The 17,528-nt window shown below is 32.8% G+C and overlaps 1 protein-coding gene and 1 long non-coding RNA gene across 6 annotated transcripts; one reads left to right on the top strand and one right to left on the bottom strand.

Moving 5' to 3' along the window:
* Positions 1-5,043: 5,043 nt before the first annotated feature.
* On the bottom strand, positions 5,044-9,703 carry LOC107937083 (uncharacterized). Of its 5 annotated transcripts, XR_001694568.2 has the most exons (4): positions 8,992-9,658; positions 8,386-8,889; positions 7,530-7,667; positions 5,044-7,444 (listed from the first exon to the last, which is right to left on the bottom strand). XR_001694568.2 is itself a non-coding variant. In XM_016869896.2 (3 exons), the coding sequence occupies exons 1-3, from the start codon at positions 9,391-9,393 to the stop codon at positions 7,623-7,625; spliced, it is 951 nt and encodes a 316-aa protein (XP_016725385.2). In that variant the 5' UTR covers positions 9,394-9,658; the 3' UTR covers positions 5,044-7,622. The 5 variants fall into 5 exon arrangements, 2 of the variants coding, with proteins under 2 accessions (XP_016725385.2, XP_016725384.2); XR_001694567.2 differs by having other exon boundaries at positions 5,044-5,803; positions 6,115-8,889; XR_005928194.1 differs by having other exon boundaries at positions 7,530-8,889.
* Positions 9,704-10,189: 486 nt separating this feature from the next.
* On the top strand, positions 10,190-16,830 carry LOC121230243 (uncharacterized). The gene is made up of 3 exons (XR_005928193.1): positions 10,190-10,482; positions 10,566-10,701; positions 16,575-16,830. It is a non-coding gene; the product is annotated as an uncharacterized lncRNA (long non-coding RNA).
* The last annotated feature ends 698 nt before the right edge of the window (positions 16,831-17,528 follow it).

The following is a 17,528-nucleotide window of genomic DNA, read 5'->3' as shown; positions in this document are numbered from 1 at the left end:
ATAGTAACTCATACACTTTAAACCTTAAACCATATACCCTAAACCATAAACCCTAAACTATAATGATAATTAATTCAATATTTTAAAATTAATACTATCTCTTTTATAATTATATAAGAAAATGTTTATCATATAAATTAAAAAACACTAATTAATCTAAATCCTAAACTCCTAATCCTTAAACCATAAACCATAAGTCCTAAAACATAAACCCTGAACCTTGAACCCCTAACCTCTTAACCCCTAACCCCTAGCACCTAAACCTTAAACCCCAACCTTTAAACCATAATCCCTAAACCCATAATCCATAAACCTTAAAATTGTAACTCATAAACATTAAACCCTTAACCATATACCATAAACCCTAAACTATAATGATAATTAATCCAATATTTTAAAATTAATACTATCTCTTTTACAATTATGTAAGAAAATATTTAACATATAAATTAAAAAACAATTAGTCATATACAAAAAATCTTTAAAAATATTTTAAATAATAGTATTTTAATTTTTTTTCATTTTTTGTGGCGTTTGTCAAAAAACGCCGCTAAATGTGTACTTATAACGGCGTTTCTTAAAAAAGCGCCGCTAATACTCAATCTTTAGCGGCGTTTCTAAAAAGTGCCACTAAAGCCACTAAAAGCTAAATACAAAACGACGGCGTTTTGCAAAAATTTTTGCGGCGTTTTTTGAAAAACGCCGCTAAAGATGAAGCATTAGCGGCGTTTTCTAAAAAGCGCCGATAAAGGTGTACATATAGCGGCGTTTTTAAAAAAGCACCGCTAATACTCGATCTTTAGCGGCGTTTTTAGAAAGCACCGCTAATGCTCTTTCTTTAGCGGCGTTTTTCATTCAAACGCCGCTAACCTGTTTTGCTGTAGTGTATGGCTTTACACAGTTAGGAATTAGCTCCCTTGGAGACTCCCCCATCATGTCTGATCAACCCATTAGTTATGGGCACTTCACCATGCCAGCTATCACTATGATGCCAACTCTAGTGAGCGAATCAAAGGAGGTAATCCAGTTGTTGATAATGACGATGATGAAGGCACGTTTGAACACGTTCCTTCACCTGAACATGCTTCTCCACTGGCTTCTTCTTCACATGTTGCTCAACCCTCTTCTGAGGTTAATAATGCTATTCTCGATGTTATTCATTCATTGAGCAATGATATTCGAGGTCTTCAGGAAGATGTTAACACTCGCCCATCAACTTTTGGAGGCACAAATGGCATCTCTCTTAGCTCACTTCCTTTCAACTCCTCCTTTTTCTCCTAGTGACGATCAGAGTAAATTAAAGTCATTAATTTCATACTCATAACATTTGCACCTAGTTTCTTTATTATTACCTATGTCTATATCAAATTTCACTTTATTGCTTTATTTGTATTTTTAGATACATTGATGTTTAGTTCTTCATCCATTCACTTTTCTATATCTATTGTGATGGACTAACCTTTTTTCTCCTTGGGCTTTATTTGTCTTTTGATTTAACATAAAAGGGGTAGAAGAAAAGGTAAATTGATTGATTATTTGTTATGCAATTGTTTATACTAACTAATGCAAATATGCAAATTTTGTGACCAATTTGCTTTAAAGTAAAAATGAATGTCACATTGTATGTCAAATTTTATTTTGGCTTTATATTCAAAATGACTTTTATTAAGGGGAGCAAATTATTTAAAAACAAATTTTCCAAATGTTTTGTTTTATTAAAAAAAGGGAGATTGTTAAACCAAGTTTTATTTGATAAAATGTTTTGATATAACAAATCGAAGTGTTTTTAAATAAAAGTTAAAATTAACAAAATGATTTGTTTAAAATTGAAGTCTAAAGAGATGAAAATTTTGAAAATCTACTTTGAACTCTTAGAAAATTTTTGAAATAATTTTAAAATAAAGTTAAAATAGTTTTGACTAAGTAAGAAAGTGTTTTATCATTTTATCAAGTCAAAATAATTTTCAAACAAGTCAAAATTACTTTAGGCCAAAAAGTATCGATACCTTTTTGGCCCAGTATCGATATTTTATGAATTATTGATACCATTCTTAAAAGCGATACCAAAATAGCATTATATTTTTCACAAACCCAATTAAGTATCGTTAACTTTTGGTAAAGTATCGATTTTTTCTGAAATATCGATACCCCATCTTAAAAACGGTACCAAAATAGCATTTTATTTTTCACAAAACTTACTAAATATCAATACGGTATCGATAACATTTTATAAGTATCGATAAAAATTATTTTGGTATCGATAAAAAATCTCCAACGTTCACTGAATTTAGCGTTTATTGCAAAAATTATCGATACCCTTTTATATAGTATCGATACTCGGTGTTACAGATGTATTAAATGCTTTGGTTTTTACATCCTCAATGGCTCTCTATTCATGACACCAACAACCTCAACGGTTGGAAATCAATTAGGATGTATAAATACCAACTTCTAAAGTTCCTATAACAATAAGAAAACACTTTCAAGCTAAAATCATCAATCAAACAACTTTTGAGCTTACTATTTCCATATTTTTCTTGTGAGCTTTACTTCTATTCTTTTGCTCAAGTATATTTGATTATATTTGAGCTTAATTTGTAAATACTTTGATCTTGTTAGGATTATTTCTTTCTTTGCTTGTTTGTATTTCCTTGAGAGGGTTTGTGTCTTAAGATTTTGCTAGAAATCTTAAGGAAGTTATAAGGTTAAACTTTGTCCTCAAAGGTTATCAAATTAATGAATTTATGAAAATCCTTAGTTCTAGAAAGGTAAGGTAGTAGAGTAAGCAATTGGGGCTGGACCAGTCTAAATTTTCGTGTTCATCTTTCAATTTTCTTTCTAGCTTTTTGAAAAAATTTTATAAGCTAATTCACGACCTCTCTTGGCAATTTCAGTTTAATTTATCTAGCTAACAAAGATGATAATAGAACTAAGCATAGAAATGAATTTTCTACAAAATTTAACAAAAGAACAACTTGGATAATGGAGAACTCTTGATGAAAAGTGAGAAAATATGAGAAAATGTGAAGAGAAAAACTCTTTCTTCTTTCCATGGAGGGGGACGCACAACAAGGGGAAAATATGAAAGCTTTTCATCTTTTCTGTCTTTTATTCATTCTTTTATTACCAAAAGTTAGTCAAAGTGAACACAAAATTTAGAGGCTCATATTTTTCCATGCCTTAAAACTTTCAAATCTATGACCATAAATAAATCTCATCTCTACCCATATAAAATAACTTCAAAAATTATCATTATAATATTCATGAGTCCCATAATATTTTTTAATGGAAAATTTGTACTTCTAGTCCCTTTTCTCCTATCGTTCACTCAATTACTACCAACATGGCACTTAATACTCTAACTTCTCACGTAACATCATATTTGTCCATAATAATATTTAATCATGTTAAAAATTGCATAATCCTTTCTTGACCAAAACAAAATATTTACAATTTAATCTCTATTTTTTTTCTTTTATTCAATTTTCCCAAAACTCATTTTTGTTGATAATAATATATACCCCATGTCATCTCCATATCGACAAATCATTATCAAGCTATTATTTTTAATACTTTTCCAACTTTACAATTTAGTCTTTTATCCACATTTCCATATCCAAATTTTACTTCATTAATTGCCAATAATAAATCATTATAATTCTTGGAAAAATTCTCTTTATTAAATTTTCTCAAAAGTTTACTTATCAGTTCTTAGAGTAGTGCCACTTATTGTATCAAAAAATTTAAGATGTTATAATAATAATATTCATCTAATTATAGTTAATTATGAGAAACAACTTAACAACAAATCAGTCGGTAAATTTGATTTCGATTTTGAGCCAAATAATAGTATATATGAATTAATCGTTTTAAAATGTATCATAACCTCGTGTGATTCTATATCTCACACTATAATAGTAATACATAATATATTAGTCATTATACATTATTGTTTATGATTATGTTAGTTGAAATGTGTTCCATATCACTATACAATTTGTACTTTTAAAAGTTAAACCTCCTTTTATATTCTATAATATTATATCATAGAATATAATATATAATATATCGATTCATCTATTATAGTTAGATATTAAAATTAACTTAGCCAACCAAATCAAACCTATTATTAATTAAAATTTACAAATTTCAGTTGCTACTTTTATATTATTGTATGTATAAATATAATTATAGCATTTAAAATATTTTATCCTATATTAATGTTTCTAAAATTTTTATTTGACTTCATAAATTTATATATTCTCTTTTGCTATTAATTGTATTAATATAAATGTAATACTTATTAATATATTTTCATAAAATAAATAATGATCATTTATTTTTATTCTATTTTTATTTTAGTTAAAATTATAAAATTATAACTACGAATTTATATTTTTTGAGCTCTACATCAAATTTATCTCGAACTTGAATTCTTACGGACTTAAGTTTCCTCATGCTCAAGTTCTATCAAGCTTGGGTTTTCACAACCTTGAATTTTTTTGGGCTGAGATTTGTTGCAAGCTCGAGCTCTCATGGGCCCTAATTGTTACGACTTGAATTGGCTCAAGCTGAGCTTTTGGGCTTGATCCAGTTCTGCCAGCTAATTCTGAGAAAGCATTAACGATATTTCTAAACATTGAATTCATCTAGTGCCGGAATAATGCAAATATAACATCCGCATCCATCATCATGAGATGACATGGAGCAGTTTGACATGCACAAAACTGCAAATATAGCATCCATTAACCAACTAGATCACATCGCAATTCACGATTCACTATCATATCTAGTGAATCAGAAAAAATGTATTTCTTTTGGTTTTGAGAGAAGGGGGGAAAAAGGAGGGGCAGGGTGGGGGTTAAAGGATTTTGAAACGGAATGATTTGAGGAAATCTGTTGCAGCAACTAAAGAAGATATTCAGATAATTGCATTTTAATGTTCCTCAACTCTCACTAAAAAAAATTAGATTCAAGCTAAAATTTAAGTGCATCAACAAGATGCCACATCTACTAAAGGTGCACATGAAAAGGGAAAAAAAATTGCATAAAGAACGAAGGCCTCAATTATGAAGACAGGAAAAGAAACTATTAAAGCAATTACAAAATTGGAACTCTAGAGTTGATTAGAGTAAAACATAACACTACTCATGGTATCATCAATTCTATTAAAGGAAGAACGGGACACATCTTTCACGAAGTATATTATTTGGGGAAACAAACGCAAGCACACAAAGGAAGCCGAAGTACTATCTTTTGAACACCATTACTACGTTCCTCAAGCACCCTCTTCTTTTGCGCATCACAATGGAGAAGCCAAGTAAGATCTTTTCCTCCTCAGTGGCCCAGTGGGATATGATAATCATGAGGTAGAAAATAATAATTAAGGCAAGAATCAGTTACATCTAATGAAGAGCAATATTAGAACTATCCTTCAAAAAACAAGAATCAAAAGGATTTACCTTCCAACCAGAATCCTATTGCCATCTTCCCAAGATTGTAAAACAGGCAGTCGAGATTGATGTGCTTAGTTTGCTACTTGATCCAAGAATCCTAACAGAAAACTTGTCCACTACCTCTACAGCACCACCATGAACCCAATTAGCGTTTCCATTTATAGAAGGGCAGCAAGGCCTAATCGCTTTACTAGGGGCTCTCCCCATAGCCGATGCCTCTTCAGTGTTCAGAAACCGAGACCAACTGCATTCACGCCATACGTATGGCCATTACCAGAGATAATCTCAACAGAATGCAAAGCACCAGTTGGAATCTCCTCGGTCAATACCTCAACTTTGCTACCTTTCTGAATCTCGTTACCAATGAATCAGATGTGAATCCAAGAAAAAAAAGGAACATTAGGGAAATTGTCGTTGAAAATGGAAAATTTATTGATGGTTCACTTTTCCATAAGCCAATGATGAAATCTTCAAAAAAAAAAAAATCAATTTGAAGGGATTTTTTTTTTCCAATATGAACCTGAACCGGAAAATATTTACATAAATATATAAAACATGAAATCCACCCATGTTAAAATACAGAAGAACAAAATGTCCAAAAAAATGCAAAACAATAACCCCAAATTGCAGCACATGTAAAGCAGTAACTGAGACTTACCAATTGATAAGAACCTGCCTAGAATCAAAGGATATAACAATCTTTTCACATCAAACATCAGCCCATACAAGTCTTTCGAAGACTCGCCACGGTACATGATTAGGGAAAACAGACAATGTCGCTGACAGCATGAATTCTCATCCATTGTACATGACATAAACTGAACCACTTGTTTCAGTACATGTCTGCATTCAGAAGTGAATAAGAACCTGATATATGATTATAGAAACAGACACTTATCCTCAACAAGCCTTCCAATGCTCAGACCGTGTACATGATCACAGGAAAAGTCCATGTTATCCATAACATAGATTCACACCACTGCACATTATTAGGGGTTAAGTACTAACGAATAAGTGACCAGAAAATAGGTTGAAGTGGAGGGTTAGTCCAACCGCTTCCGGCCAATGCTAACTGAAAATAGATTTACACATAACATGTACCATATTAATGTTGAATCAATATTAAATGTAGTCTAACTTTTAAAAGTACATTCGGATGGTGTTTAAAATACAATCAATATTAATATTTCTTGATCAGTTCATGGCTAAATGCCAGTTGTTGGACCAAACAAGTCACCAACTACCAGTTCAATCATCCAGTTTGGTTCTTCATTCATTGATGCTAACACAAGGATTTTTTTCATGCAAATAGAACAAAGAGTTGAATCATTATAATTAAAACCTAAAAGAGATTAAATTATTGAACTAATTTATTCTTTACCAGTTAAATGCCACTTATTGGACCAAACAAGTCACCAATTACCAGTTCAACCATACAGTTTGGTTCTTTATTCATTGATGCTAACACAAGGATTTTTCATGCAAATTTCATTAAGATTGAAAACAAATAATATCATGCAAGGACAAAATAACTCCTACATCACATGGGAAGATTTTTGAACCTGGTGTCCCGAATGGATATACATGCATCCATCTAACAAAATCAAGCAACCACCTATGAAGTTAGAACAGCTTTTGATCAAATGTCATAAATCATCATTTACGAACTTGTTTACATTGAGAAAGTAATAATGAAGACCGAAAAAGGCCAAAGTTGATTTTTTTAGAGTCACGAGATGATCAAATATTCTGGTCAATACTCGAGCATTTAAGGTTACTAGTCTGTGCACAAAAGAGGGGAGGGAGAGTGTCATTAATCATCCTACTTAAAACGTTCATTATTATACATACATTCTGGAGACGCAAAAGCTTTCCAACTATTATAGTTGTCCATTTCTTAAGATTATGGATTTTTTTTTTCCATATCATGTATTTTTCTTTCCAGACGTGTCACTGCAATATCAATTTACATAGTAACTGTAGGGCATCTGCAATGAGGAAGACAATGACCTATAACAATACTGCCATATATGAAGTCAAAATTTGAAAAATAATTTTAGAAATGATTCATACCAACAGCAGGGCATAAGAGTTCGTTTAGGAATAAACCATGGCTGTTGCCCCTTGGTCAACTGCAAGAGATGACAAACTCAACCAATCATGGCTCTAGAAGCAAGGTATGGATGCCTCCAACATTGGCCATGAGATATTCTGAGAAAGCATCAAGATATTTCTCAACATTAATTCCATATACTGCCGAAATAATGCATGTATAACATTTGTATCCATCATCATGAGATGAAATAGAACAGTTTCACATGAATAAAACTGCAAATATACAAAATACCAGCTAGATTCCATAAACCGGCGTATAACATATCAGAATTCACAATACCCTATCTAGTGAATCAAGAAAAAGGTCTGTCTTTTGGTTTTTTCTTCTTTTTCTCTTGGGGGGGAGGTGTAAAGCAATGCATTTAAAACAGTATGTACTCAAATTCATTTAGGGAATCCTTTACACCAATAAAAGAAAGTAATTAATGTAATTCAAATCTTTGCATATTAATGTTTCTCAACAGTTTCACTAAAGAAAATTATATTTTCCTGTGTTGAAATTTAAGTGCATGAACAATATGTCACATCTACAAAAGGTTATAATGAAAAGAAAGGAAAAAATTTACGTAAAGAAAAAAGCTTCAATCATGGAGGTAGGAGAAAAAACTATTAAAGCAATTACAAAATTGAAAGGTATCTTTACAATTATCTGCACCATTGGAGTAAACATAACACCAAGATTACCATGTATGAAAGGAATTCTTCCAATCTAGTAACAGCTAATAAAAAGCCTATTATTGTTATCTCTCAACTTTCTTAGCTCCATCAAATGTTCATCATTTGAAATATTAAGAGTACGTCGTAAATTTGTCACCTTTTCTTCTTCATCCCAAGTCAAAGGCCCAGAAGCATGCAATGCCCCTAGAGCTTTCTGATAGGCATGCAGTTCAGACCTATGGAAGTCATACCCCAATTCCACACTAGTGGAAACATAACTTCCTTCTTCTTGACAACTCACTTCTGGTTTAGAGTCAGCATCACTTCGACAATCCTCCTCTAAGTTTTCACAAGCGTTAGTTACAAAATTAGACAAATTAAGACCGTTATTCCCTAAACCACTACAACTACCAACAGAGGAGGCACAACTCATGGTATCATCAATTCTATTAAAGGAAGAAGGCATACATCTTTCACCCAGCATATTATTTGGGGAATCAAATGCATCTACCTTTTCAGAGGCAGGCGAAGGAAGCCGAATTATTATTCTTTGAACACCATTACTACCTTTCTCCAACACCCTCTTCTTTTGAGCACCAATATATGAGAAGCCAAGCGAAGATCTTTTCCTTTTCTGCGGCCCAGTGGAATTTGATGAACCCTGAGGTAGAACATAATAATTAAGGTAAGAATCAATTAACGTATAAAAAAAATGAAGAGAAATATTAAATTATCGTTTAGAAAAAGAATCGAAAGGATTTACCTTTCCAACGAGGAACCAATAGCCATCTTCCCAAGACTGCCGAATACGCAATCGAGATTGATGCGCTTTGAGTTCGCTACTCGACCCAAGAATCCTAACGGAAAAGTTGTTTCCACCGAGAACCTTAACAATCACCGCCGGTTTCCAGGACAAGTCATCGAACACCTCTACGATATCACCAGAAACCCAATTATTGTTCCCGTTCATAGGAGGAGGGCAAGGCCTAATCGCTTTCCTAGGGACTCTTTCCACCGCTGCCGCCTCGCCAGTGATCGGAAACCAACCGTACTTCACACTATATGTATGGCCGTTGCCCGAGATAATCTCAGCACAACGCCATGCCCCGGTTGGAACCTCCTCCTTGGTCAATACCTCAACTTTGCTACCTTTCTTGAATCTCATGATGATAATCAGATTTGAATCGATGAAAAAAAAAGACGAAAATGGAATTGATGAAGGGAAAATATTGTGGAAAATGGAAAATTTTAGTAATAAGGCGTTGAATTGGGAATTAAATAAAGGGGCTACGGATTTCTTAGATGGATTAGAAAAAGTTGTTGATGATCGAAGGGTTGAATGAGCGAGTGGAATGATCTGACGGTGAGGACGAGAGTGGATTGGGCGTTAGGTTAGGCGGTTAAGAGTACTAAAGAAGGAAGAAGTTTCCTTGCCGGTTCGGTTACATCTTAGAATTAATTTAAAACCAAAATATTATTATTGGACTTGGACTACCTTGTCTTTTATTTGGTTTTTGGCCACCTTTAATCAATATTAGTTATTAATTTTACCAAGTCAAAATTGTCTGCATTTGAAAAATAAAAGTTCTCCCCCAAGAAATCTAAGATTAATTATTTAAAAACTAAAATAGTAAAATTAAATAACAAAAAATTTATTATTTAATTATTTAATGTGTTTAATAATGTTTTTCTTGTAAAGAATGTTGACTATTCGAAGGTGTCAAGCTCAGTGAATGTTTTAAAAGAGTTTTTATACATTTATTTAGTTTTTTTTTTTGCAAATATAACTGATATTCTATTAAAACGTTGGCCCGAGGTGATAATATCCAAAAACAATAAAGAAAAATTGAAACAGCAAAATTTAAAGTAAACAAAAGCACACAAGAAAAAAACAACGACAAAAACACCTAGGAAAACCGTCCACAAAAGTAAAACCACCCCGCACCAAAAACGAAGAGCCAACAAAAATATCAGACGAAATGGCTTCCTGAAACCACACAATTGTTCTCGAAACTTGGTCAAATAGAAAAAGCTTCTTTGAAAACCACCCATGAAGAACCTTCAGCACAATCTCCCTCTTCAAAGAATACTCAAAAATCCCTTATCCTCTGTGAACCCAATCTTCCCAATCCTTCTCCATAACTTTTCGAATCGATTCTGAAGGATCGTGAAACCAAAAACAAGCAACCTGTCGTCAGCGACCTTCCAAAGCCAGAATGTGTGCTGCACTATTAGCCGTCCTCGACACAAACAGGTACAAAACATTCTCAAACTGTTGCCTCATAACTCGGATATTATTAATGATGGGTCTAAGAAGCAATCTATCCTCTTCCACAGAGTTCAGTTTCTTAATAGTAGTCAGAGAGTCACCTTCCAACAGGATCCTCGTCCACCCCAACTCAGCCGCAAAAAGCATTGCTCTCTCGCACGCTCTCGCTTCCGCCACCACCGCGTCCACCACATCACTAGAAGGGTAAGTACACGTATACCTTTATTTAGTTTTGAAATAAAGAAAAACCTCTTAATCCTACTCTCCAAATCTTATTAACTCTACAACACTAATGGATCATTGAGGTAATCATTAGTGATCCAAGCTTATCTCCTTTTAAACATTTATGACCTTAACTCAATTTAACCTTAAAGCAAAATGCTAGTTGTTCCCTTCATAAGTTTCAAGTTTTCTTAACATAAGCACACACATGTCTTAGGAATTTGAATTCCTATTGATCACACTCACCACAGCTCACAACCTTTTACATATGCATGACACGTTTCACCCCATTTTGAATTTATAATCTATTCCCAAAACTATATCCAAGATGCACATACACAAAATCAAAAATTAACTTCTCTCAAGCATAAGTCACAAAGTCTCAAAAGCTAGGTGCATGTAGTGTCAAATCCCAAACTTGAAAAACCTAATTTGAATGCGTATAGTTGAGAAGTTATCTATTTGGCACAATGTAACCCGCCAATCAACAGTCTTCGGGCGTGTTAGAGTCCAGTGTTCACCGTAGAAATGATTAAGGATTTTGTCACAGGTTATTCTGCTCTTTAAGAAAAGTATATGATAAACAAAGAGTAAGCCTAGTGAGGTTACCGCCAAAAGTAGGGTATGCCCAGTTACCTAAGCATTGTGCTGAATGGGTTTGTAAAGTGATTTGGTTGGGAACCAACTAGATTGACTGGTCAAACATCTTTGTGTAGGATTATCATTTATGTTTCTCTCAAATCTTGCAGACCATTTTTTGAGACAAATTCTGGACATCATTGACACTTGTCAAGTTCCATTAAGAGAAAACTAGATATATATTGTAAAAAGGATTAGTAGGGATGGTTTTTCTCTCTTTAAAATCTATTCTTTGGTTCTTCCTCCTAGAACTTATATGTTTTCTTCTCTAGAAGCTAAGGATTTTGGACGTATTAGCAGATGTTCCACCTCTTGGTAAGTCTAAAAGCTCTGCATGTTAAGTTTTTGAAAGAATAAGGCTGTTAAAAAGCTTATGAAGAGTAGGTTATGAATATAAGGCCTTGCATGGTGGTTGTTTATGATTGAGATGTTAACAATTTGCATGTAAATGGATTTTAATGGTGGATATATGTTCTTTAAGTAGTTGTTGTTGCTAGTTCGAGAAGTGTGTTCAAGTTTGAAGTTCAAGCTATAGTTAAAGTGTGTCTTAGGTGAGTCTATTCTGCCTCCTACTTGTGAGTTGTCCAGGTAAAGACAAATATATAATGTTAATGTAACACCCCTAGCCCGAGTCTTATCGCCGGTTTAGGCTAAGAGGTATTACCGAGCTAAACATTTAATTTCTCATTCACATTAATTAACATAAACAGAGATCGAGCTGCATACATACTGATCTTTGAGTTATATATATATATGCCATTTTCATATGGCCAAAATACTTACAATTACAAAACATATTTTGCCAACAGTCTAACCTATACATGCCATATCAAGACCAAAATATAATTGTACCAACAAAATCGATAGTATGATGAACTGCTGACGATCCTCGAGTCGGTGGCCAAAATCAACAATCTATAAAACAAAAAAATAAGAAACAGAGTAAGCTTGCGAAGCTTAGTAAGTTTTAAGCATTTCATACCATTAAAGCTTGTCATTTAATTCGAAAATTGAGTGTCACAAAATTCGTATTCTAATTGTAATTCACTTGGCCGAATATACACAAGTACACTAGTTATAAAACCTATTGGCCGAATATATATATGAATACACAAGAAATTTCCAGCACATATTTCACTATACTATATGGCTTAAGCAATTACTTTAAGTCACATACTTTCATATGATGACATACCTTGACCGAATAGGTCATTGTCTTATTCTTAAATACCGAATTCATCCACACACACACATATATATATCGTTCTTTGATACTAATAATTTACTTTGCAATCAATTCACATATGAGTACATAATACGTACCTTAACATGTAAAATATATATATTACTTACTCGGCGATGGATACCACGAATATTCAATGTCATAATCTTACTTAACTTACTGGCATCAGTCCTGTCAAGTCTTAGAACTCGAAACACATTTCTAACACGAGCCTACGGGTCTTTAACCCAGATTTCATTCCAGCACGAAGCCTGCGGGTCTTTAACCCCGGATACAATTCCAGCATATAGCCTGCGGGTCTTTAAACCCGGATTCCATTCCAGCACAAAGCCTACGGGTCTTTAAACCCGGATACAATTCCAGCATATAGCCTGCGGGTCTTTAAACCCGGATACTATTCCAGCACGAAGCCTGCGGGTCTTTAAACCCGGATACAATTCCAGTATATAGCCTGCGGGTCTTTAAACCCGGATACCATTCCAGCACGAAGCTTGGGGGTCTTTAAGCCCAGATACACACATCAAATATCATACCTATTTAATCATTTACTAACACATCTTATGGAACATTTCACATTAGTAGCCATTTGCTACATTTGGACGTAAGCTTCATATGAACACCATCATTTTCATTTTGGTTTAAAAATCATACATACATATCACATATACCTCTCACCAATCCAGCTTAAGTCAAATTGGTCATTCAACAATAGATCATGTACTTAGATTATTTACCACACAACTTAATTCAAATAGAACCAAAAAGATCAAAATTCATCTAGTATATATATATCAAGGAATCATTAATTTTATACTAAAGGCGATTACTCAAAACTTACCTCGGATATTTTGAACAGTTGCGGATAGGCTACTTGATTGCTTTCTCCTTTCCCCTATCGGATTTAGTTCCTCTTTGCTCTTGAGCTTTAATTTAAACAAATGAATTTGTTTAATTACTTACTCAACTTTAATTCTTTAATAGTCACATCTGAAAATCATATAATTTCAATGCATATTATGTTTTATAAAACATGCCATGACTCGATTTCATGCTTATTTAATCTCTATCAAAATCGCATGCACAAACAAAGATTCACCTAACTTATTATGCTACCTTATGCACGAATTCAACCATATATATACGAATATCAACTTATTGAACATTTATCACATTTCCACTTGCTATTTATCAATAATGCCGCACACACACACAAATACATTCATACTCATATGCATGCAATTCCATTAATGATTACTATATGACTCATTCATTTCTAACTATTCAACTCAACCTTCATATTCAATTTTATAGGTAATGCCGAATGCCCAACTCAATCAAACTCAAAATTTAGTTTTCATCATTTTAATTAATTACTACTTATTCTTCAAAATTTCAAATACAAGGTAATTAGCACCTATACACTTAAACCGAATTAACAAGCACCTATAGACTTTGGCCGAATGCCATTAAACACAAGTCATCAAAGATCTTATTTTTAATCACCGTATATGTATAATTAGTAAAATGGATTGATTATACATATATACTAGCAAAACTGAACATAATAATTTTACCTATGCATAACATTACTCACATTCCAATACTCATATTATTCAAAATCATACCCTAAAAAAAAGAATCATGAACAATGCCGAATCCTTAGATGTTTAAACATCTAATTTACTCAATTCAAAACACCTAAACGACATTTGTTCAAGACATTAAGCAACTCCATGTTCGACTATTACACATATGAGCATTAACAATTCATACTTTTAACAAGATCAACTTCTTTCATCAACAAATTCTTAATCAAAACTTAAAGGCAATAATCAAATTCCTTCTTTATCAACCATAACTGAATGTTCAATTCATCCATCAAAATTTAAAATTTTGGCATGGGCTAAGTAAGAAACATATGATTAACCTAAAACAAGCTAGAATTTCAAAAAATCTAACACAATTTACTAACCTTCCTTATGATTCAAATGGCCAAATGTCTTGCTCCTCTTTTTCTTTCATTAGATTCGGCTAAGAAGAACAAAGATGAGACTTTGTTTTCTTCACCATTCTTTCTACTATTATTTTATTTTATTCATCTATATTATAAAGTATAAAGCCATTTAACTAATAATTAATACATATATTTAATATAAAAGCATCATCATGGCCGGCCACTATAAACAAAAATGGATATTTGACATGCAAGTCCAACCTTTTTATAACATGCATTAATAGACCACTTTTAAATTTACCTATCACATTTCACAATTATCTCACATAAGTCCTATTTAATAAATTTCACATACAAATAACAAAATTAAAGCATGAAACTTTCACACATGCATGTACACATACAATAAGCATAGAATATAATGATTAATTATTTTTATGACTCGGTTTTGTGGTCCCGAAACTACTTTTTGACTAGGGTCAAATTAGGGCTGTCACAGTTAAAACCCTAGATAGCTGGTAAGTGTGAAAAACATATTTTTTATTATATGTACGATTATGATTTGTTAAGAGTACTGTCTGAATAGCAAAATGAGTGGTAAGTATGTAGGTAAAATCTGATACAGGAAAGTGTGAATCATTCTGGTGTGTCAACAAATTTAGGTAAGAGGATATTAAGTAATGTCCTCTTTGCAATGCCTTTAGTAAGGTAGTTATATTGCTAACTAGACTAGAGGATCACGATACAAAAATAAGGGCATGACTATGTGGTTGAGACCCATGGCATTGTGTGATTTGAAAACACTTATGGTGAAGCCTCCAATAAGATGAAGACTGGACTGACAGATTACGACATGAAGATATGTAAGCCCATGTGACTGATACCTATGGTATAATATGATAAAAAGAATATTCATGGTGATGCCTTCGACAATATGTGAACCGGACTGGCAGATCACAACATGAAGTTATATGTAAGTCCATAAGGGAGAAACCCATGGCACCTTCTGTAAAAGTCTGCTAAGACAGTAAACTGCTAAGCCCTTGTGGCAAATCTTTGTATCGTTTCATTGGCATATTCAGTGTTGTTTGTGTGGTAAAATATGGTTATTCACATTTATGGTAAGTTTTGGATAGTACTAAGAGTTTGTTGATAGATAATTTTATGGTAAGGATATGATACGACTGAAGTTAAATTGGTTCGATTAGTTCTATAATGTAATCGAAAGAGTTTTAAGGGAAATTTCTTGAAAGAAAGTATGTATTCATATGCTAAAGGGGTTATCTACCATGGTACTCTACCAGTTTGGATTATGGGCATATTCGTAATTATGAAAGATATAAATGTTTGTTGGTCTGAGTTTATCTAAGTTACGTAAAGTTGAAATCTAAGTTATCCAATATTCGTCATATCTGAACAATATCATATCTTGTCTTGGGTTTTTATGAAATTGAATATGTATGACATCTTTGGTGTTATTGTGTTTTGTAATGAATATGTGTGAGAATTCTTCTAAATGGTCTAGGTAGTACCTTGTCATTATGAGCATGTGATGGGTTTTATAAGTGGGATATGAATTGATTGGTTAACGATTAGTATCAAAATTTAGTATGGGACTTTAATAAATGTGAGTTTAGATGGTAAGTATTCGCCAGTAAATAAAATATGGGACGACTATTCTAGAAAAATGTTAAGTGTTGTGAAGAAGAAATCAACAAATAGTAGACTCTGTAGGAATATTCTTTTGAAAAGTATTTTGTTATTCTAAGAGGAAAAAGATGATAGCATGTTGTTTGGTAAGACATGAAGCCAACCAAGTATTGATGTGAAAATTATAGTTAAGTATGGGAGTTGGTGCATAAGCGCAAATCTGATTTTATGAAAGTATCCTCCTAAAACAAAAATGATATGTTAAGGATGGAAACTACAGTATATCCAATATTATAAAAGTGCCCGCCAAGTTCTGTATTGAAGTTCGTTAAGTTCGCATAACTTATAAGCGTTATGTTTATGTTTCAGGTATTGTTGTATGAATGAGTACATCAGGAGGAAAGACGCCAAGAATGTGCCAAGGAAGTGGTGAACCGAGTTATTATGCATATAATGGACAACTTGTGAAAGTGGCATATAGTAGGACTACGCCTTAGATAGTCTATCTTTAGTAAAAAAAAATTATTGTAAAGGTTATGACAAGTCTAATGTATTTTTAAGTACTTTTCTTTGTTTCTTTAATTGAGACATTAAATAGAATAAAATAAAAAGAAATATGTTTTTATTAAGGGGTTATTCAACTGTTTTTAAAATTTTATCTAAGTTTGTTGTTGGTAATACCCGAGATCTAGACCCAATAATTCAAGTTGGATTGAGGGCGTGACATGAAATGAACAAGAATATCCATATCCTTTCCATTCATGAGTCTCAAAAGCATCAAAGGCTACTCCATTTATATCAAATAGATTCTATACATGTGTGGATTTTCAATAATCTATTTCCAATACCAAGGTCTTAGAATTAAACCATCATTATTCACAAATCTTAAACTTCCCATATGTTCTAATTCATATCGTCATTTAGAGGAAAAGTATAGAAGCAATTCTAGTGAAGCCTCTTCTTATCATAGATTGCGTTCACACATTCAAATTTGTCACATGTAACACATCATATGGGTTCCTTTCAGATACTCTACACAATTTAAGCGTTGGTTGTTGTCTCAAATGATGACTATTTAAGGCATCTCTTAGCCACCAAAGGCGTTTTTATCAACACTCATATTTAGTGGTGTTTTCGATTTTCCACCTTGTTGTGGCCATAGAAAGATGAAACCTTATCAAAAACTTTAATTCGGTAGGTCTCGTAATCATCCTTAATTCTAAAGCACACTTGTTAAATCATATCAACTTATTACGAAACTGCTAACAATTTGGTCACAATTTATTAAAAAATTACTTAGGGATCACATCACCTTTGTCTCAT

Source organism: Gossypium hirsutum, chromosome A06 (assembly GCF_007990345.1).
Source record: "Gossypium hirsutum isolate 1008001.06 chromosome A06, Gossypium_hirsutum_v2.1, whole genome shotgun sequence".
In the NCBI taxonomy this organism is placed as follows: Eukaryota; Viridiplantae; Streptophyta; class Magnoliopsida; order Malvales; family Malvaceae; genus Gossypium; species Gossypium hirsutum.
The sequence above is the reverse complement of the archived record's forward strand: the minus strand, read 5'-3'. Positions and strand labels throughout refer to the sequence as shown.

Coding starts and splice junctions, on each gene's coding strand:
- LOC107937083 (XM_016869895.2), bottom strand. CDS start 9,393: ATGAGATTCAAGAAAGGTAGCAAAGTTGAGGTATTGACCAAGGAGGAG. Junction 8,890..8,991: donor ATTGGTTCCTCGTTGGAAAG/GTAAATCCTTTC, acceptor GTTCTACCTCAG/GGTTCATCAAATTCCACTGG.